General features: G+C 42.1%; 1 protein-coding gene across 1 annotated transcript; it reads right to left on the reverse strand.

The window, feature by feature from the left end:
- Positions 1 to 5175: 5175 nt before the first annotated feature.
- ern2 (endoplasmic reticulum to nucleus signaling 2) lies at positions 5176 to 22916 on the reverse strand. Its single transcript, XM_069689712.1, has 24 exons — positions 22609 to 22916; positions 20775 to 20892; positions 20652 to 20685; positions 19074 to 19146; positions 18917 to 18989; positions 18491 to 18613; positions 18276 to 18377; positions 16993 to 17052; positions 16645 to 16861; positions 15744 to 15822; positions 15409 to 15559; positions 14927 to 15078; positions 13033 to 13221; positions 11611 to 11764; positions 11245 to 11349; positions 10916 to 11006; positions 8761 to 8950; positions 8571 to 8667; positions 8140 to 8339; positions 7720 to 7867; positions 7419 to 7546; positions 7038 to 7161; positions 6890 to 6957; positions 5176 to 6760 (listed from the first exon to the last, which is right to left on the reverse strand). The coding sequence occupies exons 1-24, from the start codon at positions 22687 to 22689 to the stop codon at positions 6578 to 6580; spliced, it is 2940 nt and encodes a 979-aa protein (XP_069545813.1). The 5' UTR covers positions 22690 to 22916; the 3' UTR covers positions 5176 to 6577.
- Between the last annotated feature and the right edge of the window lie 658 nt (positions 22917 to 23574).

Raw genomic sequence — 23574 nt, forward strand, 5'->3', positions numbered from 1 at the left:
TGACATTTTGGGCGAGTCGGTGGAGACCAAAAAGGTAAAAGAGAGCGAATATTAGATTAACATGCAGCAGGAGGCCATAATCATGACTCGAAATGAGTGATAATGCGCCGCTGCATCTACTTGATGTATAAATACGCCTCGGTTTGCCGACACATTTTATAACGGTGTTTTCGGTGTCGTGTTAATGACTTTTTGCGACGCCTCGGGGTGGCCACAGCATTGAATTATCTAAAGCGGGTTTATAGCGGAAATATACCAAGTAATCAAAACAACAACAACAATCTTTCATGAAAATAATCATTTGCTGCCCTGTCGGACCAGTGGGCGTTAACTGGTAATGTAGAAAATAAATTAAAGGGGCTGTTGCTACGGTTACTTGCGGTTTAACATACTTTGAGCACTGATTTATAAAATGATGGTTAAACTGGCGACCAGAAGATGGTTCTGTTCACGTGATTCTGAAGGTCGCCCGCAAGTAAACCGGAAACATCTGCAATATCGCACATAGTTGCTATATTCTTAATCTTTTTTTTTTTTTTTTTTTTTCCCAAGTGTAAAATGAAAATGTTGATTTGATTCCCAATTTTTGCCCGATTTGCATTTTTTTGGTACGCAGCAGTAGGACACAGCTGGGCTGCTCTTCCCACCCCGAGTGTTCAGTCCACATGGCCTCGAGGGGAAATGAGGCAATCCATGAACACTTCCACACGCCTTATTGTCATACTGTATTCAACGGTGTCCATTTGTACGTGTTCATCGAGACATCGTGCTCGTTCATCCTTCCTGTACATAGAATACTGTAAGTGTTTGACTGACACTGTGTGTACACCTTACAATACAAACACCACTCTGTCTGAAAGTTATCACTGTAACTGGTATGTTGCTGTAACATTTGTCGTTAACTAACCTAGATTTTCCACTCACACAAGTTTTTTTGTTTTAGTTTTTTTTGTTTTTTTTGTAAGTGTCGTCATTGCACTGGATGTGTGTGTCTGAGAGAAAATGACCAGAAAGGAAAACAAACAAAAAAATGTCTGGGGAAGAAAAAAAAAAAAAGAAGAAAGGCAACAGAACAAATATACCGACTTTGAAAGACGAGCAGGATGGAGGCCGAGGATGAAAAGTCTTCTGCTGTCGTTTTTTTTTGTTTTTTTTTTTGTTTCCCAGTGCCTTGGCTCTGTGCTCTGTGGTTAAATACACTGCCGTTTGCTGACATGCTGTTTCTTTATTTTCTCCGTGTGGGTGTCTGCCGGTTTTCGAGTGTGTATGTGGCAAAGCAAGAAGTCGAGACCCTCCGAGCTGCAAAGCGAGAAGTGGTCGGAAGATTAGCGAGGAAGGGGAGATGGCGGAGGGTTTTTGAAAAATGTTTTGAGTTCAGGAAGGAGAAACTCTGGGGGAAAAAGATCAATTCAAATATATTTTTTCTCGTGTCCTGGGGCAATTTAATCTGTATTTATGAACATGAGAAGCTCTCCTACAAAGCCAGAAAGCAGAGTTGAAGCTCCTGTTAAGTCATACTGATGTACAGCCCCGGCTGACCACGGGGCCTCATTCCACATAATGTAATATGAAGCTCATCAGCTTCAGCTATCAGACCGCTGGGCATGAGAGTAAAGCTGAAGTCGGGCGATATCTCCGTTACCCAGCAGAGTCTGACCTTTGCTTTGGCTTTTAATCAGAGGGGGCGCTGCTACATAACAGACTCCGAGTCTCAGGAGAGAGGGAGGGAGCCCAACTAGACCAGAGTTTTAGTGTTGTTTTAGAAATCACTGGTTAACACAGATTTATTTACACAGGAAGTGAGTAGAATGTAATTTCAGGTCCAAGCATGCACACTGCAGAAACTCATGTGACAGCCCTTGAGATCTCTGGCACCAAAAACGCACAGAAATGACCTTGTGAATGGGCAGGCGCAGACTGGGGGGAGGGCCAGACAAAGGGAGGAAGAGGGAATACAAGAAAAAGTAAGAGGATAGAGGGAGGAAGGAGGGGGGGGTCATGTTTCCTCTGTTGAGCCCACTTCCTGTCCTGATCCCAAAATGGAGAGACTGTAAGTACGACATCCCTCTGCTTGTTTCGATGGCCCCCCACCTCCATTCCCCCTATTGCCACACACACACACACACACACACACACACACACACACACACACACACACACACATCAGAGAAACCCAAACCAGCCTCCTGCGGTATCCTACAGAGGAGATGAGAGGAAGAAGCAGGGAGCAGAAAAATATCTCCCCAGTGGTCTCTGAAACATAAGGAAGCCTTCGTTTACAGAGGCAGAGAGACACAGGACATTCTGTCCTCCAGTTGCACTTCAACATGTGTGTTTTACGGGCAGCCTATACGGTGTGTGTGTGTGTGTGTACTCAACGTTTTGGTCATTACTAAAACTTTCATGCAGCATCATGTTAATCTGTTCCTGAAGCGGTTTATTTTCTATTTTAGAATAATGCTTTGATTTTGTAACATCTCACGTATCTGCATACAACTTTATTTATCTTCAAAAACTGAACAAAAGACAACTCTCAACATGACAGACCTTTTTAACAGCAGATAAGTCAGCTTGTCATACTGGGAAAAAATACAGGAATGAGTTGTCTTTTTTTTTTTTTTTTTTTACTTTAACTCTTCAACCTGCTTGGTGATGTGAAGTCCACAGCTTTCTATGTAGGACGGATCACTGTCTTTGACTATAAAGCTGTTCATCACGGTTCAAAATGGTTACATACAAGTTCTCAAATGTAAAAAAAAATGTCGAACTCAGAGAAGCTGGTTTAAATTCTTGGAACGGCAGTTTAGATGCTATGAAATAAATAACGGTAAACTCATTTATTTAGTGTATCACTGACTGGAGATTGACTTGAAAACATGGTGTAAAATTAGTGTTTAATGCTGATCATTGTCACTTTGGAGCTGTCCAGTCCAATTGACGTTTATCTGGCCTGAAGTTGACAGATGTTGGTTATCAATATCAATTTAAAAGTTCTGTTTCCACACACAAAACAAATGCTGCCAGTCCAAAAGTTATGAAGTAGTGAGGCAAAAAAAAAAAAAGTGAAACTCCTTCCACACCAGAGCAGCCTCTTATCAACACCTCTAAAGAGGATAGAAATCCATTAGTAACCACCTGTAAAGGCTCAATGTACTTTTGCACATAACCTGCTATGTTCTTTTAAAACGTTATTGTAACCACCTAATAAAACCACGGTGACACTCCAGCATTACATGTAAATCAACAATATTATAGCAACCCTTTAGCAGTCACATACCAACTGCCTAGTGCCGATAACACCCTAAATATCTCGGCAACCGTTCACCACAGAAACCACCACAAACATTATTTCAACAACTTTGTACGTTTCGACAACTACCCACAACGCCAGGCGACCACCTAGTTATCCTTCCTAGATTCTAGCAACACCCCTCCGAGTGGCTCAGCTTGTCTAGATTTAATCAGCTTTTTCGACTTGTGATCGACTGGTCATATTATGTATTACTTGTTTTGTATTAGAGAGAGTGAAACTTCCTAAAAGTCTGTTGGCTGGTCTACACAGACCTGAGTGCCATCACACACACACACACACACACGTTTATTTGTTATCTGTGGGTTTGAGTGTGTATACGGCTGCATGTGTGTTTGTGAGTTTGGTCTCATGACTCCGGTTAAGCTGATGTTTCCCTACGGCTGTTTGGATTGGACCTACAGCTGAACTCTGATATTTAATAATGAGCCAAGTACTCCCCCAACCCCCCCACCTTCCCCCTCACCCACACACACACACACACACACACACACACACACACACACACACACACACACACACACACCCACACACACACGAAGACTGACCAAACGACTGAATCATACAGTGAAATATAAACAACTAGAGGTTCATTAGCTGATGATTTGGCCATGAGACATCGCTGCACCCCGGGTCGTCGCATCATTAAATCACTTCTGTTTTAGTTCACACTGACAGTGGAATTAACTGATGTCTGACATCGTATCTGCTCTACAGGACGCCTCTTCAAGAGGCAGATTGTTAATCAGGGGATGATGAACGTAAGAGAACAAACATATTTACATGTTTAGAATATGATAAATTAAAAAAATACATATGCAAATAACTTAAACTGTTACTTTACAACTCTTATAACAATCAGATCTAATGCATGAAAACAATTTAGGCACCAATGAATATTCTATGTGTCTACTTCCTCGGCAATACTTCCAGGCCGACGTCTCCCTCTGGGGGTATAAGAGAAGTCCTGCACCATTTTTTTTTTGCCTTTCAACGTTTAATAGGTAAATAACAATAAATGCGAAGCAGCGTTTTCTAAGTCTGTTACACCTGCTGAGATTTAAAAATTGTGAGTACAATAATTCACACTTGCTCAAAAGTAGAATCTTTACACCAGCATAAACCGTTGAGAGAATTGAATGTCTGTGTCGGCTTTGTAATGAAAAATGTCAAAAAGTCTGATATATTACAAAAAAAAAAAAAAAAAAAAAAACTTTGTGAGAAAACTTGTTTGTGAATTGTTTCAGTACTGAAGCCGACCAAATTAAGATCGTCTATAATAAATGGACAAATCCTCCAGTGTGACCCTTCCACAAAAAGCCCTGCTAAAGAGAGGCCCGTCATAAGTTGGTAACGGGCCACACAACTGGAGCCTCCAGAGACCGAGATGATTTGGGTATTACGTCAAACCGAAAGATGTTTCCAGTGTGGTAGATGCAATCTTTGTGGAAAAGTCAAACAGACTGAAGTCGTCACTGATGGGTCACACTAACAAGATAAATATATCATTGGATTTATTAAGTGCCACATCTGTTATTGTGAATCTATTGAAATTCCCCTCAATGTTTCTCGGCAGGGCTAAACGGAAATGTGCTATAAAAGTAATAACCCAAACGGTTCTAATTTAGGCAGAAATGTGTGCTTATGTAAGACCAGACTGTTCACATTGAGATGCTAGTTGAGAAAATATGTATTCAAAGCCTTTAAAGTAAGTTTTTAAGGTTATTTTTATTTTACCTTTAAGCCTTACCTTTACTACTGTCACACACTCAGGTGGGTTTACAGGTTATTACAGCGGCGTAAGAAAGACGTCAACACCGACTATAATCTTAGTTTGCTTACAAAACTGAAGACGAGACTTGTGCTTGGTTCTTTGGCACACCCAAAGCATCAATTTAATTCAATCGTTCAAAAAACAAAAGTACAAAAGTTGGATTCTTCGTCATTCATTCTTATAATTATAAAACCATAACTATAAAATAACCTTCATCACAGTCACAGAGAATTCAGTAACATTTCTTGTAGAAATGTCGACATTCAGGAGTGGTGATCCAGTAACACACAACTGCAGCTCAGTTCAAAATGAGTCAACAATTCAAAATTGTCCTCAGATGTCTTTAACTTCAAATCAGAAGGGCGATCCACCGTCCATTTCTACACCTCTGCCCCCCTCACACTGGTCATGAATCCGATTTTCACAGCATACCCAACATTACCCACATTTTAACCTGCTCTAATGATATATATATAATGATGCTCAGTGTGCCGCCTTTACTGAACAACACGGCTGAGTAAAAGTCAGTGTAGCTACCTTCAGCAGTGCAGGTTCCAGACACAAACACACCAAGTACAAACAAACAGCAGGTCAATACCGAGGAGTGTTTAGCACTTTGTACAGACGAGCAAAGAGAAGCAGCAACAGGAAGCAGGGAAGAAAAGCCATACATGGTATATAAACTCCACTCACTGAAGTGCCAAGACGTGAACTGTGTGACTAACTACTTAAACAGACAGCAGGGACTTCTTCTGTGACACGCGGCCTTGTAACACGAAACTGGTAACAGCAACGCTCGCTTTATTTTTTTAGGAAACCAGCTGTAAACATTCAGTGTTACTTACAGTGCTGCGACAAAGTTTGTGCACCTAATTCAACACTCAAAATTAAATTCAAACAAGGTTTCATTTAGATCTATTATCAGGTGTAATTGGCTCTCTGAGTTTCAACCTGTAATCGACAACCTGAACTTGAGATGTGAGCAGCTTTGGTTGTGACACAAGACGAGTGCAGTACTTCAGCAAACACTCCTTAATTATGCTCTGTGTATTTATTCTATGTAAAACGTTTTATTCTCATGCAATATAAAATTATTCCCACTGTCAAAGAGGTTATGTTTTCAGTTTGTTGTTAGTTAGTTCGAAGAAAATGTTTATGAAGTTTTTATATATTTAATTTTTATATCATTTCTTATCTTATTTAGTTTCATTTCTCCAAAACAAATTCAGATAAAAGTGTCTCTCCGGAGGCCACACACCAGGGAGTGTTTTCATTAAGACGTAGTTTAAAACGTTTTCTATTATTAATACAAATGTGTTCAGCCTCTGTGGAGGAAAGAGCAAAATAGAATAAATTTGATTTGTAAAACAACCCGAGGCATATAAAAACTTTTACACAGCTGTAAGTTCCCCCCAAAAAACAGTATGGGCTTTACAAAAGCAATAACGGGTTACTGTCAGGGATGTCCTTCACTTGTTTACGGCGTAGGAGAGCTATTTGGCATTAGGGGGCAGATAGTAGGGGTGGAACAGTCTCTCATGGGCACAGATGTGCAGAGCAGCGTGTGTGTGCATCAGTAACCGTGGGAACCGCGAGGTGAAGTAGCTGACGAAGCCCTCGGGCAGCTCGCCGAGCGTCTCCTGCACCTTCGGTGGCAACTCGTGGTAGTGATGCTTCTGGAACATTCATAATGCACAGATGCAAAAAAAAAAAAAAAAAAAAAAAAAAAGGTCAAACCGAGTGTGTCAAAATGTTTCTGCTTGTACATGAATCAAACAGACGTGACGGAAGCACGGCGAGCTGACCTTATTCCTCATGGCTCTGAGCAGGTCTCGAACCGAGTTTCCTTTGTACGTCCTGAACCGCCTCAAGTCTGGAGTGCACACGGAAGAAGCAGGTTGAAAGACGGTGGAGGGGCTTGTTGAGCGGTGCTGTGTGTTTGTGTGCGTGTACCTGACTGTAGAGGCTCGGAGATGTACAGCCTCCAGTTGGCTCGAACCACTGCTCTGACGTCAGTCTCCAGTCTGACCACAATCGGACTTTCTGACGGCTCCTTCTCTATGCGGTCGCTCACGTCCTTTATTCACAAAAAAAAAAAAAAAAAAATTCGTAGCGTTGACAGAGATGAGAGGCCATGCAGAGAGGGAACGGGAAAAACTACACCAGCCATGTATGTACTCACACTCTTGATTATTACAAACTGAAAAATAAACATCTAGCTGGGTATTTTAAAGCAGAAGGAAATAATATAAAGAAGTAGCCCCGACAGATGTGAACGTTTTATAACTGGAGAACGAGCTGTACAAATGACCACTGAGAACTGACTTAACACACCTGGAAGAAGAGCAGCTGCTTCTCTGGGCTCCAGAAGAACGGATGTTTGAGCACACAGGCGGTCGAGGGGCGTAAATCCACGAAAGGACTGATCATCTGCTCAATCAGATCCTGTGCTATGACATCATCTGAGAGAACAGAGATACAAACATTGTGGTCAGATTAGTCTTGTCTCTTTTTTTAATGTCCCAGTGTGATTTGATTCTTCTTCTTGCAGTTGTAACAGTGTAAAATCATGAAGGCATGGATTATTTTCCGTATGCTATAATGATTGGGACACAGGCGTGTTCATCCCGCTCACCGTGTATATCCTCCATAAAATGTGAGAGGGAATATTCTCCTGACAGGATGTTGGCCTGTCGTCTTAAAGCATCGCCGAAGGGGTGCTGCCCCCTGCTGACCACGTAGTAAAACACACAGCCTGCTGAGAACACGTCCACAGCTGCTGTCTGAACAGACGAGGAGAAACAATTGAAAACTAAAGACCGTTTGAACATCATAGGACTCGAAAACAGGGGTAAAAAAACGTTTTTCTCACTGTAGTCATTTTGAAATGCACTTATTGTAAGTCGCTTTGGATAAAAGTGTCAGCTAAATGAAATGTAATGTAATGGATGTGAATTTGAATGTGTGTGTGCGTGTGTGCGTGCGTGCGTGCGTGCGTGCGTGCGTGCGTGCGTGCGTGCGTGCGTGTGTGTGTGTGTGTGTGTGTGCATTCTACCGGTTTATTTCCAGGAGTATCTCGCAGCACTTCGGGAGCTATCCACCCTTCAGTTCCCGGTATTCCAGACCGCAGCGAGAAGCTGCACCGACCATCTGGGATCTTCTTGCAGAGTCCAAAGTCCGAGATGACGGCTCGGACCCGACCCAGTGCGCTCGGACCGGACAGGAGGATGTTTCTGGGCTTCAGGTCCCGATGGACTAGAAGAAGAAAGGACGAAGAAATGTTCTGTGTAAGCTGCGGGGATTAAGAAGAACTGAAATTCCATCTAGTTCTGTTGTGAGTGATCATGGGTTGTATCTGTCCATTTGTGTGTGTGTGTGTGTGTGTGTGTGTGTGTGTGTGTGTGTGTGTGTGTGTGTGTGTGTGTGTGTGTGTGTGTGTGTGTGTGTGTGTGTGTGTGTGTGTGTGTGTGTGTGTGTGTGTCTGACCTATGTTGAGTGAGTGGAGGTGTGAGAGGCCACACATGGTCTGCTCCAGCAGAGTGATAGGATTCAGCTCAGCAAAGCAAGATGGATCTTCCACATACTGCAATGAACCGAAAGAAATCAAAACCAATGTTTCAGTTTGAATTTAAATTACATCGGAGGCTGAGATGCTAATGACGCCCACGGTGCCGACCTGTTGCAGGGTTGCAGCACACAGCTCGATGGCGATGTAGGTGAAGAGGCGGTCCCTCTCTGTGCAGAAGTAGCGGATGACGTTGGGATGCGTGTCGGACGCCCGGAGAAGCTGCACCTCTCGCTCTGCCACTTCGACACACTCGGGCAGGATTCGCTTCACGGCTACGAGGCGAGCATCAAATTTACCCCTGAAGTCCCAAAAAAAAAAACATCCAAACACATTAAGAACATATGTACATGTATGCAGTTCAGATCAATATAGTTCATCTCTTGTTGGTCAACACAGTGAAGTATGTTTGTTGTGAATAACTCTAAGATGTGAATTCTGTATGTTAACGCTGACGTTTTTTTAAAGCATGCCACAAGTGTTCAGTTTGAGTTTCTACCCGTTGCCAGTGAGGCCGTTCATATGTGATCTTTTCACTAATATTTTGACATGTCATAGTAAGATGAGCACAACCGTAAATAATGAAGTGAATGATGGTTGAATTGCTGCCTTACTGTGGCCGAATGGAGACATCATTTACAGGCCTTTTCGCACCAAACAGTTTTGAGGACTTTGTTGACAGGAACTACCTCCCAGAGAGTTTCCTCCAGAACTAAATAGGTTCTAAGGCCTTTTTCTGTGTGCATTCACACAGCCAATAGGAACTGTGAATTCTCATAGCACCATACAGGGTATTTTAAACATGGCGGTTGCCTGTGCTGCTGTGTTCGACCAATCAGTGTTCCTATCGTAACGTTAAGAGTAACCAGCCGGAGGCAGGAGCTAAAAAAGTACCACAGAATGGAGTTACAGGAACTTAACTCCCTCCTACCGTTCTGTGAACTGTAAAATAGTTCCTGTGGTCATGCAGTGAATATTAAACGTACTCTGCGTCTAAGATTTGACATTCAGCTGTCGACCAAAAGCATCTTTTTCAACTGTTATGACGCAGAGACAAGGTGTTTGTATATTTTGTGCTTAATTTAATTCAATTATATTCTATCTATACAGAAGAACATAAATCATCTCGGGATTCGGCACAGTAAGGCCCTGACAACAGAACCTTGAGCTCCAGCTGGAAGGAAAAACACCATTTAACAGTCAGACACCTACGACAGATCAAGGCTTTAACCCCCTCTGCGTGCCGACTGGTGGATCTGCCGTGGCCGTGCTCTGAGCGTGAGGACCTACAGGGGAGACTCTCTGATTGACTGATTGAGGTGAGGCTTTTCCCAGCGCATCTGCTCTCTCCACTTCCAGTCAGTCAGCTGTGGTCCACAGATTTGTTAAACCCCGAAAATAGCATCGTGCAATTATCTACAGCAGCCCGGGGATCTGAGGGGGTGGGTAGCATTTTGCTGTCTGATCTCTGCTTGCCGTTTTTTAGAGTGGGTAATTTTTGTACAATCAACTTCAGTCCATTTTGTTTGTTATTTTGCAGTTAGCCCACCCTGAAGCCATAAGGTCCTTCCATAATTGAGATGAATACAATGGTTCTGGGAAGTCTGTGAACCCTTCAGAATTTTCTGCATAATTATGACCAAAAATGTCTAAAGTCTAATGTCTAAAAGTAGATAAAGAGAACCCAATCAAACAAATGATATCAAAAAAAAAATTACTTGGTCATTTATTTATTGAATAAAATGATCCAATGTTAATTATCTGAGTGGAAAAACTTAATCGACCCTCTAATAGCAGATTAATTGTATGTAATACAAATCGATGTAAGTCTGAGCTTCACAACAAGGTTGTGGAAGCGTATCATAACAGATTTCTGAGGACCTTAAAAAAAAGTTGAAAAGAGTTTGGTCTCACCAATCTGTCAACTTTTATTGAGTTTTCTTCATCAACATTTAGGTGTTTTAGGTCATATTCACGCAGAAATATGGAAAATTCTTTCAAAGAATACAAAGGGCTGTAATGTTTGTTGGTGGTGGTGCCTGGGAGTCTCACTTCCTACACTGTAGAAGTATATACTGCTCCAGGATTTTTTTTTTTGGATGGTAGGAAACCAGTTTTATAATATCCTTCAAATAATTTTTGACAGAAAAGTGAAGTCTTTGCACTAATGATCTAAAACATGCAAATCCTCTGATGCAGTCCTTTGACTAAGGTCTGTTCCACTAACAGCTGCAGTAGGGTTTTGTTAATATTACACATACTGTACCTGAAGACAAAGGTTCCCGCCGTGCCGTGTCCAAGCACCTCAGAGGGGTTGAAGGAGATTTTACCCACGTGCACCTCCTCACTGTTTCCTTCTGAAAGAGGCAGAAATAAAGACGGAGGCGAAGAGGAATTCATCTGATCTTGAAGGTGCAGGACAGATAAAGATTTCTTTCCCCATGCCCAGTTTTTTGGGTATTTTTTCTTCATCCACATTGAGAGGTTGAGGATTATTCTATGCTGTATGAACTTTAAGGCCCCTTGAGATAAATGTGTGATTTAAGATATTGGGTTGTACAAATAAACCTGACTTGACACAGTTTGGTGTCTTACCTGCTGTGGGTTTGAGCCCAGATGTGCCATTTTTATCTTCATCTGAGAGGTTGCTGCTCTGACTGTGAGGACTCGGTGGGGGGTCAGCAGATCCAGGAGGGGAGTCTAGATAAAGAAAAGTAAAGATATACAGCATGAATGGGACTCGTGCAGTAATAGAACTAGCTTTGTCTGTACCCAGTTTAATAAAGGAATGAATAACATACTTTATGCTTTGAGAAGATTACATCTTCAACACTACAAAATTGATTTTAACAACCCTTCATTTCCCAAGTGTGATGGAAAGAAAAATGGTAAATAATAGAGCTCGATCACATCATTAAATACAGGACAACATAATAGAGACATTTATTTTTGGTTACGTACCACTGGAGACATTCGTGTCAGTTGAAAGGATCGCGTCTAAAGGACCTAAGGTCACAGTCTGAATGTTGCTCTGCATGTCTGTCTGCATGCGCTGCAGACGAGATTCAAAAGCCTCCTCCAGCTGCCGTTGAGCTTTGAGCTGCTGTGCTGCACGCTGGAGAAACACACACAGACACAGACCACATTAAAAGCTGTTAGAGGGGGGGCGTTCAAAGGCTGCTGTAAATATGGGTAATCTTGGAGCGGATGAATAAATAAAGAACTTTTTGAGAAAGACAATAAGATTAGAAAACATTTCTTGGCAACACAGCTGCAACTGTCAATAAAACACAGAAAATTCAATTCAGTCCAGATGTAGTGAAAGAAAACTGCCCCCAAAAACAAATAAAAAAAATTAAAAAAAAGAGCCAACTGAACTGCAGGTCGGCCCATAAATATTTTAGTAACAATTAATGCTCCATTAGATGAGCTTATGAATGCATGAATTTGAAAATCTTTCTATGAAATGATTTTCTTCATGTGCCACATTGGTGATATTAATGAGTTTCATATTGTAACCAAAGCACATGCAGGCTCGGAAACACAGCATCTTTATCACACTGTAAATCACAAAATATTGTGCGAAATTGTTACCTACAAATTCATTTAATATTGCTTATTGATTACTATGAATATGTAATCAAGAAGATGCAATAACATCTAATGAGATCAGTGAGTCTGGAGGGAAAAGCTTTGTTGTGAATATGATGTGTCGATCATATACTGTGATTAAGTTATTAAACCACTGCGAGGCCTTGATGTCCTGATAATGATGTGTACTACGGTGGTGTGACATAATAACGGCTGCAATATAAGTAACTGTATCTGGCAAGAAATCTATGAGTAAATATATTTATTCATTTGCTTCAAACTGAAACGCAGCCACAAAAAAAGTTGTATATTAATGAGATTTAAGCTTGAACTTTTTACTCAAGTGGAAAAACTGTTAATCTCTTGCTTTAACCCAAACTACTGATTCCTCCGCCTACACACGTAAACAGCAGCTAAAAAAGGAAATATTCTTTCAGTGTCAGTACCTTGTTTGCACATCTAGATGAAAAGTGAATCAGTTTGGAAAAATGCTGAAGGTCTTTCTTGCAGAGAGAGAGAGAATATTGATACCACTGGCCCTGGCATGTAACTCAGATAAAGCCATAAATTCCCCCGAACAGTTTGGGTTTTTTGAGCGGATTAAAAAAACATGATGTAATTTGCTGTTTCCCCCTTTTATAGTCTCTATGCTAAGGTAAACTAACTTGCTGGCTGTGGCTACATATCTGTTATATGAGAGTGGTGTCAATCTCATGTAAATACACGTATTTCAAACACTTCTCCTTTGAAGATGAAACCTGAAAAGCCGCACTTTAATCCACATAAACTCACGATGGGATACGTGTACATGAAAGCAAGCCATCCTCCCAGCAGCAATGTCAGGACAGCCAGCGTCAGGTAGTCCTGAGTCATGTACACAGGCCGCACGATGGCTGGCCTCTGATCCTGTCCTGATGACTTCCCACCAGCCCTTCCATTGATAGTATCACTGTCGCTATGGCTACCAGGAACTGTCTGAAACTGAAGGACACAAGCACAGCGAGAAGAAACAATAGAAATATGAGGAGTCACTTTTTTGCCAAATCTGTGTTTCCATCTTGTTTTGTTTTTTGTAGAGCGGTTTGAGGTCAAAGTGGTTCTTAAAGAGGCCTTTGATAATCTATGTATGGCGCTAATCTACTGCCAAAACCTTACAAACAAACAAAGCATATTTAGGGCCCGAGCACCGATGGTGCGAAAGCCCTATTGTTATCTCAGGAATTATAATTCTTTTCGTTCCTTGTTTTTCTCCGTAAGGAACTGCATTTTTGGAGGTTTTATCGTATTCAAAAACTCATGAAAGTTGGTACACGCATGTCTCCCGGCGAAATCTTATTTTAGTGGAGTCGTGAGTGGGCGTGGCCAAATGGCTCACTGGCGGCCCCTACACAGATGCCCCAGCGGCCACATTTACCTACACGCACGAAATTCGGTGGACATGTGTATCACAGTGAGACATACAAAAAAGTTACATTGCACCATTACGTCAACTCAACAGGAACTCCGCCATTTTGAATTTAGTCGCCGTTTTTGGCGATTCGCACATGTTGTATTTTGTCGAACTCCTCCGCTTTCTCGAGCGCCCTCTGGTGGCAACTGGAAATTAAATATTTCATACTTCCACCTGCGTCGTCGAGCTGGTTGATCACATGAACCTAAATTGGGGTCAGAATAGCCTAAACATGTGGTTAATGATATATTGACAATTTAGTTTGACTTTGTCAAAGAGCATCGCCATGGCGATGCGGCAAAGTTTGATGTTTCGGTGACACAGAAAGTTGATGTTTAAGGTCAGAGGATGCTTGAAACCTCATGAAATGTGGCACATACATCCGGCGTGGAGAGACGATACAACTGACGTGTGTTTTGCAAGTGGGCGTGGCCAAATGGCTCGCTAGCGCCCCCTAAACTGCAGCCCTGGCAACTAGTTACTCCTACATGCACCAAATTCGTTGGACTTGTGTATCACACCAAGATGTAACAAAAAGTGTCTCGGCATCATGAATTTGTTTTCGTCGATCGGTGTGCCCGTGGCGTGGTGGCCATTTTGAGCGTCTCGCCATGAAACTACAAGTAACTGTACAAATGTAGATATTCCGATCTTCCTCAAACATTACATTTTTGATAACAGTCCTGCCCTGAAGACACCTGTATGGTAATATTCGCTCATAGTCATAGCGCCCCCTGCTGGAGACGCTGCATGTCGGGGAGCCGGCGGCCCCGACCCGCCAGCTCCCCAACGTGCACCGAGCGAAGGCCCTCATATCACTGCTTGCAGTATTAATTTGTAGTTGTATCTGTTTAAAAGGTACGTTTTTTTATTTGCAAAACATAACGCATGAGTTTGTTAATGGAGTTTTGTATTTGCAAACCATGCTGTGTTCCTTAGTGAATTATAGGGCATTTATAAAACAGGGTTTTGTTTGTTTGTTAGATTTTGGCAGGAAATTGGCTCCATAAACAAATCTGCGTTGACACCCAAGTCGGTCTCCTCTACTTTCTTCACCTCATCTCCATGATTTCCATCACATTTATGACGTCAATTCTTTGGTCTCTGGCGCAGCTTGAAGCATATAATGGATAGTAATGGCCTGATTGAAAAGAATCATAGTCTGATTCCATTTGCGTAATTTATGGACCCTCAGGTGTCGACTTCAGTCGTGACACAGAAGTTGCTATCACTCACGTAGCGCTGACGGTAGTAGGAGGAGGGAGAGACTGGGGAGGCAGAGGACGCTGGCGATCGAGGGGGGATGACCGCTTCACCAGAGTGCTGCAGGGTGACTGGAAAATCCCTCAGCATGGTGGTGTGAGCGAGTGGAGGGAGCTCATGGTGACCTACAGCACAGGGACACACAGATATCCAATGCATTTACAGCTGAATTCAGAATTGGGATTTCTTTAAGAGCAGCAGTTTCTCTGCACAAAGTTACTTGTTATTTTAAGGTTCAGATAAAGTTAAAAAAAAAATGACAGAAGCTTGATTCTCTGAGATTTGGAAGTGCCATTTTTTACTCATATTCATATTTACTTGCTGTTGTTGTAGGTGTGTTTATTGAAAGCTCATCTGAGAAGTTTAAATGTATATTTCTTCATATTTGACACATTAATGGATCAGCAGCTGAGGTGAACTATCTGCGTAAGCCGAGCGTGTCCGATTGCGCTTACCAATCAGCAGCCAGTGGTTTTTCTGGCTGTTTGTGCTCCCTGGCGGATAGCGCACATCGGTGGATGGTGTGATCTCGCACTCCCCTCTCTCTCTGACCGTCACCCCCACCGTCACTGGACCTTCAATCCGTGCCAAGGCCAGTCCCCGAGGCTGCCATGGCAACAAAAAGCACAAACCAGTCAAGTATCAGCTACCTCGTCATTAACTCGATAATTATCCGCTCCTTACTCTCTGATAAACCTGATCTGATATACTGTATGAGTGTTCTGTGAAATCAGAAGGATCATTATTTCAGAGGTGGATGTTAGAGGAAACTTGCCAATAATAAACTCACCACTAGCGAGACTCCGTGGTGGACAAGGGAAGTCGAGGCGTAGAGGTGAGAGTCTAATTTTCCTACGTAGAGAGTCGGTCTTAAAAACAAAAAAAGCTGGGTTATTTCTTCGGCTAATGAAATTGGTTTTTAATTGTTGTAGCTGCTTGCCTGTTTGTATAGCTGTACACAACATTTTTTATGATATGGAGTTTTAGGATAATATATTATTTGGTTTATTTGACAATTGTAAATCTAAGACACAAACTTCATTTTCAATCTGAAAATGGAATTTTCATGCCACTGGTAAAGAAAATATTTTTTTGAGGTGATCCTTAAAATCATATGACACAACATATACACAACATGTGACATTTGACCTTTTAAAAAATGTATACCAAATTGGGAAAGTGTTCTGGTTCACTTCCACCTTAGGACCTTTGCTGCACGTGGCTTTGTCCTCATGATTTCTGTCTGTTTCTTTAACTGTTGCTGTCCAATAAACCCTAAATAAACCCTAGATGACAAAATGCTTTCAGTGTTAAGTTCAACCATGAGCCGCAGCATCGGCAGTTTGAGTCTGGGAATTTTTGTCACCTGTAGCAAGTTAAAATGTGATAATTTAGCCTGCAGTATCCTGATAAAAAAAAAAAAAGGCTCAGCAAATCTGGGCATCTGTCATGCTGTTAGTTACATTTATGAGAAGACTCAATTATCAAGTGAATCTGAAGCGTGTGCATAAACAACATGGGTATAACTGCAAGTTGGGCTGAGCTTTATGAGCTTTCTAAGAGTTTTCTCGTTACAATAAATAACAATTCAGAAGGAACCGAAGCAGAGGATTTCCCCTCAGCGGTGAACAAAAGAGGCGTCTATTCTTCCGTGTGCATGCAGGACCCTGAGAGTGCACAATTTCTCTTACACTAGTTGTGTTTGCGCGCTGGCTTGCTCCTTTACAAACTGATAGCTCCACTTCAGAGTGGAGTGTGCGTCTGTCTCGTCGGTGGCAGAGGAGAAGGTGAGGAAGCGTAGCGTTTCCATGGCGAGGGACAGGTGAGGGGCGTGTCTCAGCGAGTCCCCGGAGTACAGGTAGACCCCTATGACGGGCGAACCGTAGTTCTGACTCCACAAGACGTCACCTGGAAATCACAACGCAACACTTACAAACCTGCTTGGAGGGCGGAGTTGAAAATTAAGAAACGCATCAACCGCTCACACATATAAAGGCGATCAAATATTCGCATAGCACAAACCACACATCTCCCCCTACCTGTCTCTCTGTCAACTGTCACAACGAGGCCATCACCACTTGAAACCAGATGGGCCATTTCTGGAGGGAAAGCAGGCACAGCAGGTTAAATTTGGAGGTGGAGATGCACTCAAACTTTTTCCAACATATTCTTTGGGATTTTATGTTCATTGGTGAATCCCTCATTCTTTGCAGTGCTCATTCTTTGACCACTTGTCATACAGTCATTAAACTACATATTATTAAAAAAGAATATGCCTCCAAAAAGGTTGCACAATCCACAAAATGTGTCTTTTAAATGTCTCTGAAATGTTTGGCAAAATCTATATTTTAACTGTATCAAAATACACAATGATGGACAACCATGAGATACAGGAGTTGTACACGTAATTTTTGTTCTTCAATAAAGTGCAGTAGCCATGCAGGACTGTTCTTTCTTTTGCCGATGTCTCTGATGTCTCTGCTCTGTGATATTCGGGCCCACCAACAGTTCAGTATTGTATTTCTATGCTGTCCTTTTCTCTCTCTGCTCTCCTCTCACCCCAACCGGTCGAGGCAGATGGCCGCCCACCTCTGAGCCTGGTTCTGTCGGAGGTTTCTTCCTGTTAAGAGGGAGTTTTTCCTTCCCTCTGTTGGAGGTTTTTCTCCCTTAAAGAGAAGTTTTTCCCTCCTAGCTTATGTGGGAATTGTTGAATTGTTGAGTTTCTCTGTTTAATATTGTAAAGTTCTGCTGTAAGGACTTTAATGTGTTAAGTGCCATGAAATACCCTAAATTGTGATTTGGCGCTATATAAAAAAATCGAATTGAATTGAATTGAATAGCCAAAATCTAAAATAAATGAATAAATACATACATTGATAGATCAATAAATGCAAATACAAATTATATTTAAGGTAAATGTAGGCATAAAGTAGTTATGAATGAACTGTTTAAAAATACTTTATATCCCAATGTTAAAAAAATCAATTAAAATGTTTTAAGATATTGTCAAACAATCAAACATAAAGAAACAACTCCTTTGTGAACAACTAAGACATTGATGGTAAAAGCATGATCTCAGCTTTAGAAATAGCAGCTAGACAAATTAAAGTTAACTTGTTAACTGACTTAAATGTTGTACTTTAGTGATGGGAGTCAACAATAGTGTATTTTCTCATCATACTCATTAACCTCAAATACACCTTTCCTTGATGAACAGCTGTCCAAAGACGCCGTTTTTCTGTCCTTTAATGCTCTAATGCCGTTTCGTCAGTTCGGCGAGTGATAAAACTTTGTGTAAATGAATGTGCGTGCAGGGACGTACTGTAATCTTGCTTTTCATCATACAGAGGAGCAGAATAATCGTTGTACGTCGCGTTCCATCGAAGCTCTTGTGTCTTTGTATCAAACATCGTAACCACGTACTCTGGAAAACAAACAGTGCAGCTCGTAAACATTAAAGCCCCCCCCCACACACACACACCCCCACACCCACCCCACCCACTCATTCACGCCATTGTGCAGTTGTCTGTGACGTACCTGTGCGTCCGATGTAGAGCAGAGGAGTGTTGGGACAGATGGATTCGGAGGAGGAGGTGGTTAAACTGGTTTGCTTCTCACCCGTTTCAGGATCCACTACAAACCACACATCCTGCTTTTTACCTGCATGTACATGCACACGCACACGCACACGCACACACACACACACACACACACACACACACACACACACACACACACACACACACACACACACACACACACACATATACAAAATTATTAACCAACAGAAATGAGGTATGTCAAAGATTTATGTCCTTTATGACAACTGTCTATCTCACACAGTCAGAAAATATATTTCCCTGCACATCTCAGTCTCCCAGACACACACACACACACACACACACACACACACACACACACACACACACACACACACACACACACACACACACACTGTCTGACCTGTATAGAGTATGCCATCTGAGCTTCTGCAGGGAGCTGACTGAACCAGCTCTGGGATGGTAAAAGGCAGTTTCTGCAGACGCATCAAAACAATGCAGTCATAAAATGAAAACACACACACAACATGACACAAACACACACATGCAGCAGTCCTCACCATCAGGCCTTCCTTGTGCTTTCCACCGAGTACATACAAACTGCCATCATTGGGGTCTGGGAGAAAACCTGGCCTACATAAAACACACATGTATATGATTAAATCATACAGTGAACCATTTGGATCATCTATGTTTCAATTATGAACAAACACGATCTATTTGAACTAATAAGACAGACATCATTGATCCGCTCATGTCCATATTTAATACATCATCCAAACATAATGACATCAACAAATGCTAGATGGAGTCAGGAGTTAGAAAAGCTGGAGCCCTCTCGATGAAACGAGAATGGAGGTTTGGGTTTGACTAATTCAAACATTTTCTATTTTGTATTCATGGGAAGCCTCTGTTGATGTGATCCATGCCTTAAACGAAGGAGATGTGAAGTGATTCATAACTGTTGATTTGTGCAAAGGTGGAAAGCAATCTGATAGCAAAATCTCATAAATATACAAGTTGGCTCATTTCTGATGGAGCCCAATTCCAAGAACAAGCTGCATGAGAACACCTGCAACATGTTTACCTCCAACACATAAAACAAATTAAACTGAAAAGTGGAGACAAAGTGGATCTTGCTATCAAAAATGCCATCTTTTGGAACAGCACACTAATCACCTACACACATATATAAAAGAAAATCAGTAAGTATTTACAATGGATTTTTGATATTTGCTTCACAAGGTCTATGTGGGTGAAAAAGAAATAACTAAATTGAAATGACAGTCCTTGTTCACCAATTGAGTTGGTAGCCTTGAATAATGAGTCCACAGCGACACAAACTGTCCAATAAATGGAGACGATTTAGTACTTCGGCCTCTCTTCCTAGCAGTGGGCATCCGACTAAGTGAGATGACTGCAAAAGAACAACACAGACTGCTCATTTGCAAATCCCAGTGCTTGGATGCATGGATGCATGGTGTCCATGGAAAAGACATCACAGTGAAAGTTCCCCAAAACTAGTGAGAAATTGTTTCGTGTACAAATGAAACTACGGTTGAGTTGTTGTTTTTTTTTTGGGGGGGGGGGCACGTGGCACTATGTTTGGGGTAAAAAGGACACTGCATCAAGGAACCATCATCTCAAAGGTAACTTTTCCCGGGAGGACAGCGAATGTTCAATTAGTGTGTACAACAAAGAAATAAAAGATTATAATTGTTTGAGTTATTAGATTCAGCACACTTGTTATGGTCAATTAATGCAGGAAACGCGGTAACTCCAAGGGTTCGTAGAGTTTTTCTTCCGTGTGCTTTCAGCGCTATTAGTCAGTATAGTACTTTTCCGTTGTTTTAGTTCCTCTATTTGTTGAGTACCTTTTTAACGGTTAACATCTTTATGAAACAAAACTTCTCATAAGTTACAATTTGTCACAATAACTGAATTCAGATTTAAATGAATTGTTGTCTGATACCAAAAAAAAAAGGTAAACAAGCGCATCAATTGTTGGAACTTGACCATTTTCAGTCCTCTGTGCGATCAACGCTATTTGGTCTCGACCCAAAACGGCACGAAGGTCCGATACGCAGCCCTGCGTGCACATGAGGGTGTGTGTGTGTGTGTGTGTGTGTGTTACTTACTCCGTGAGGTAGACGGGCACTTGAATGATGGGGTCTGAAAGAATTAAAAATATACATCTCGTGAACAACGTTTAAAAATGAAATAAATATCGGCTAACAGTGTTGACGTCTGTGTTTACGAACCTTCTCTTAAGGTCCACTTGATGTCTCCTGATTGCTTGGAGACGGCGTGCAGACTGCCGTCCAGGGTCGAGACGAACAGGAGGGACTCTGGGAGGGTGACTGATCTGACCCCTCCAACCTGACGGGTCGCCAGAGAAAAAGAGAGGAAGAGAGAGAAACGCTTGAGGCCAGCTGTCTGACAGGGAGGTCGGTCGTGTCATATGTCCAACATTTCAGCATAGCTGGGCGACAGCGCGTGTGTGTGCGTGTGTGTGTGTGTGTGTGTGTGTGTGTGTGTGTGTGTGTGTGTGTGTGTGTGTGTGTGTGTGTGTGTGTGTGTGTGTGTGTGTGTGTGTGTGTGTGTGTGTGTGTGTTTATGTGAGTGGGTGTGTCCGGTCTGCCAGAGGTTGATCGCTGGGCCCGGTACTGTGTTTCTCATTGAGCAGGATATCCTTGTTCTCGCTGCCCTCTCGCCACTGCAGTGTATGCTGAGGGCGTGTGTGCGTTCGTCTGCGTGTGTGCGTTCGTCTGCGTGTGTGCGTCCGTCTGTGTGTATTTCTATTCCTCATGTCACGGGCGTAGAAATGTGCGTGTGCAACCTGCGTGGACTTGATTTTCCTTCGGGGTGCAAACATGCAAAGGCCTCTTAACATGAGCAAACGTGGTTTAGGGTGAAGACTTGGTTCAAGGTTCAGGTTAGTATGGTTAAGTTAAAGCTATGGCAAAGGTAGGTTTAAGTTAAATTAGGGTAAAGTTAGCCTCAGGTTAAGATTAGGTTTAAAGTAAAGGTCAGGGTTAGGACGAGGTTTAGGAAGTAGTAGTTAAGGTTTTGGTAAAGTTAGGTTTAATTTAGGTTATGGTTTGGTTAGGTTCACGTTAGGCTTAGGGTGAGAATTGGTTTAAATTAAGATTATGGCAAAGTTAGGTTTAAATTAGGGTAAACTTAGGTTTAAATTCAGCCTTAGGTTTAGGAAGTGGTAGTCAAGGTTGGGAGAGATTAGATTCAAATTAAGATAAAATTTGGTTTAAATTACGGCGGTAGTTAAGGTTAAGGCTATGGTTAGGATTAGGATTAGGAAGTGGTAGTTAAGGTTAAGGCTATGGTTAGGATTAGGATTAGGAAGTGGTAGTTAAGGTTAAAGCTATGGTTAGGATTAGGAAGTGGTAATTAAGGTTAAGGCTATGGTTAGGATTAGGATTAGGAAGTGGTAGTTAAGGTTAAGGCTATGGTTAGGATTAGGAAGTGGTAGTTAAGGTTAAGGCTATGGTTAGGATTAGGATTAGGAAGTGGTAGTTAAGGTTAAGGCTATGGTTAGGATTAGCATTAAGTATGTTAGTTAAGGTTAAGGGAGGTTAGAATCAATTTAAGGTAAAGTTAGGTTTACATTATCCTTGATTTAGGCTGAAATTAGATCATTGTAAGATTAAAGTAAGTCAATGTAAAGTTCCCCGAAGTGGCAGAAGAATTAATTCTCTGTATGTATAGTGTGTGTGTGTGTGTGTGTGTGTGTGTGTGTGTCCACCGCTCTCTGTTGACACCAGGCAAACACTGAATCAAGACGCGCACGCACACGCACACACATGCACACACACGCACTCTCTCTCTCACACACGCGCACACACACACACGCACACACACACACACACAGCGTATTAACTTTCTCCAGGTAATGTGGACTGACCAGTGATCTGGCTACACACTTAAAACTTTCCGTCATATCATGGACACTTTCCTGGAGCCTGAAATAGACGCAGATGCCAGCAGCGCTCTCCGCAGAGGATAAATATCAGGACACAAACAGTCCTCAAAACGACAACAGAAACAGACACACAGCTGAAAGTTACAAAGTTGTACCTGAAACAACCAGGACAGCAGGAGAAGAGACAGCAGGAGACGTCCCAGAGCCCCCATGACCCCTAGACCACTTTCTTTCATGGCTCCAAACAACCCGGAGGACTAAAGCTGTTGAACTAGCAACACAGATCCAATTTTCTCTCCATTTCCAGCAACCGCGTCCGCGTCAGAAAGTTAAGACCGGGCGTACGACATCGGTAAAGCCGCGCGGGTACTTAGCAAACGCAGTGAAATCTAAAGATAGGAGTACCGCTTTAAATCCATAACAACAGCAACGCAACCGCTCCTGTCACTACTCCATATTTCCGTGTTGGGACAGAACCGGTGACGTCAGGAAGCGGACTGAGAGATCCTGAGGTGGGCGGGGCCCTTCCGAGCTGAGTGACGGGAGCCTCGGCCAATGACAAAAGGCGTTTGGAACAGAAGGGGAGGGGATGAAGAAACGGCTGGAACACGTGGAAACTGACAACAAGACAAGCGTGAACGCAATAATAGAGGCTTTTTGTGCAATCGAAAGTGGTGGAGAGCGCCATTATTTGTCCTTCTCTCTCTCCACTTCCAACACATACATCACTGGTGAAAAGTACTTTTACATCACTCATGAACATGTTACTTTAATTACTGTAATGTACTCACTTAATATTTAAGGGAGAGATGCTATAGCTGTTTCCTACCCCCTTCAGCTGCTGACACTTGGTACTGTGAATCACACAAAACCTATATTCCTACTGACTAGGCATTCAAATTAATAGTTGAGTATAGTATAGATATATACGAGTATTAATACAAAAACTACCACAGCCGAAGCAGAGATTTACAAATGTTTTTAAGAGCTGAGCAGTAGTCCCAGATTGGTACTTTATATACAATTGTGAATGGAGCTCTTGTATATCTTTTTACAATGTGGTATTACTACTTTTATCAATGTGGCAGCACAGTGGTGCAGTGGTTGCTGTCACCTCAAAG

This window comes from Brachyistius frenatus, unplaced genomic scaffold (genome assembly GCF_029030835.1).
Source record: "Brachyistius frenatus isolate BFR_SWC_R1_liver_20210118 unplaced genomic scaffold, ASM2903083v1 Contig_7, whole genome shotgun sequence".
Lineage (NCBI taxonomy): Eukaryota > Metazoa > Chordata > Actinopteri > Embiotocidae > Brachyistius > Brachyistius frenatus.

What these genes read in the sequence shown, in the direction of transcription:
- ern2 (XM_069689712.1), bottom strand. Translation starts at nt 22,689, where the DNA reads ATGAAAGAAAGTGGTCTAGGGGTCATGGGGGCTCTGGGACGTCTCCTG. An exon ending in AGATGGCATACTCTATACAG is followed by an intron (nt 18,614 to 18,916) that starts GTCAGACAGTGT and finishes ATGTACATGCAG; the next exon opens with GTAAAAAGCAGGATGTGTGG. An exon ending in TCATGTACACGTATCCCATC is followed by an intron (nt 11,765 to 13,032) that starts GTGAGTTTATGT and finishes GTGTTTCTCCAG; the next exon opens with CGTGCAGCACAGCAGCTCAA.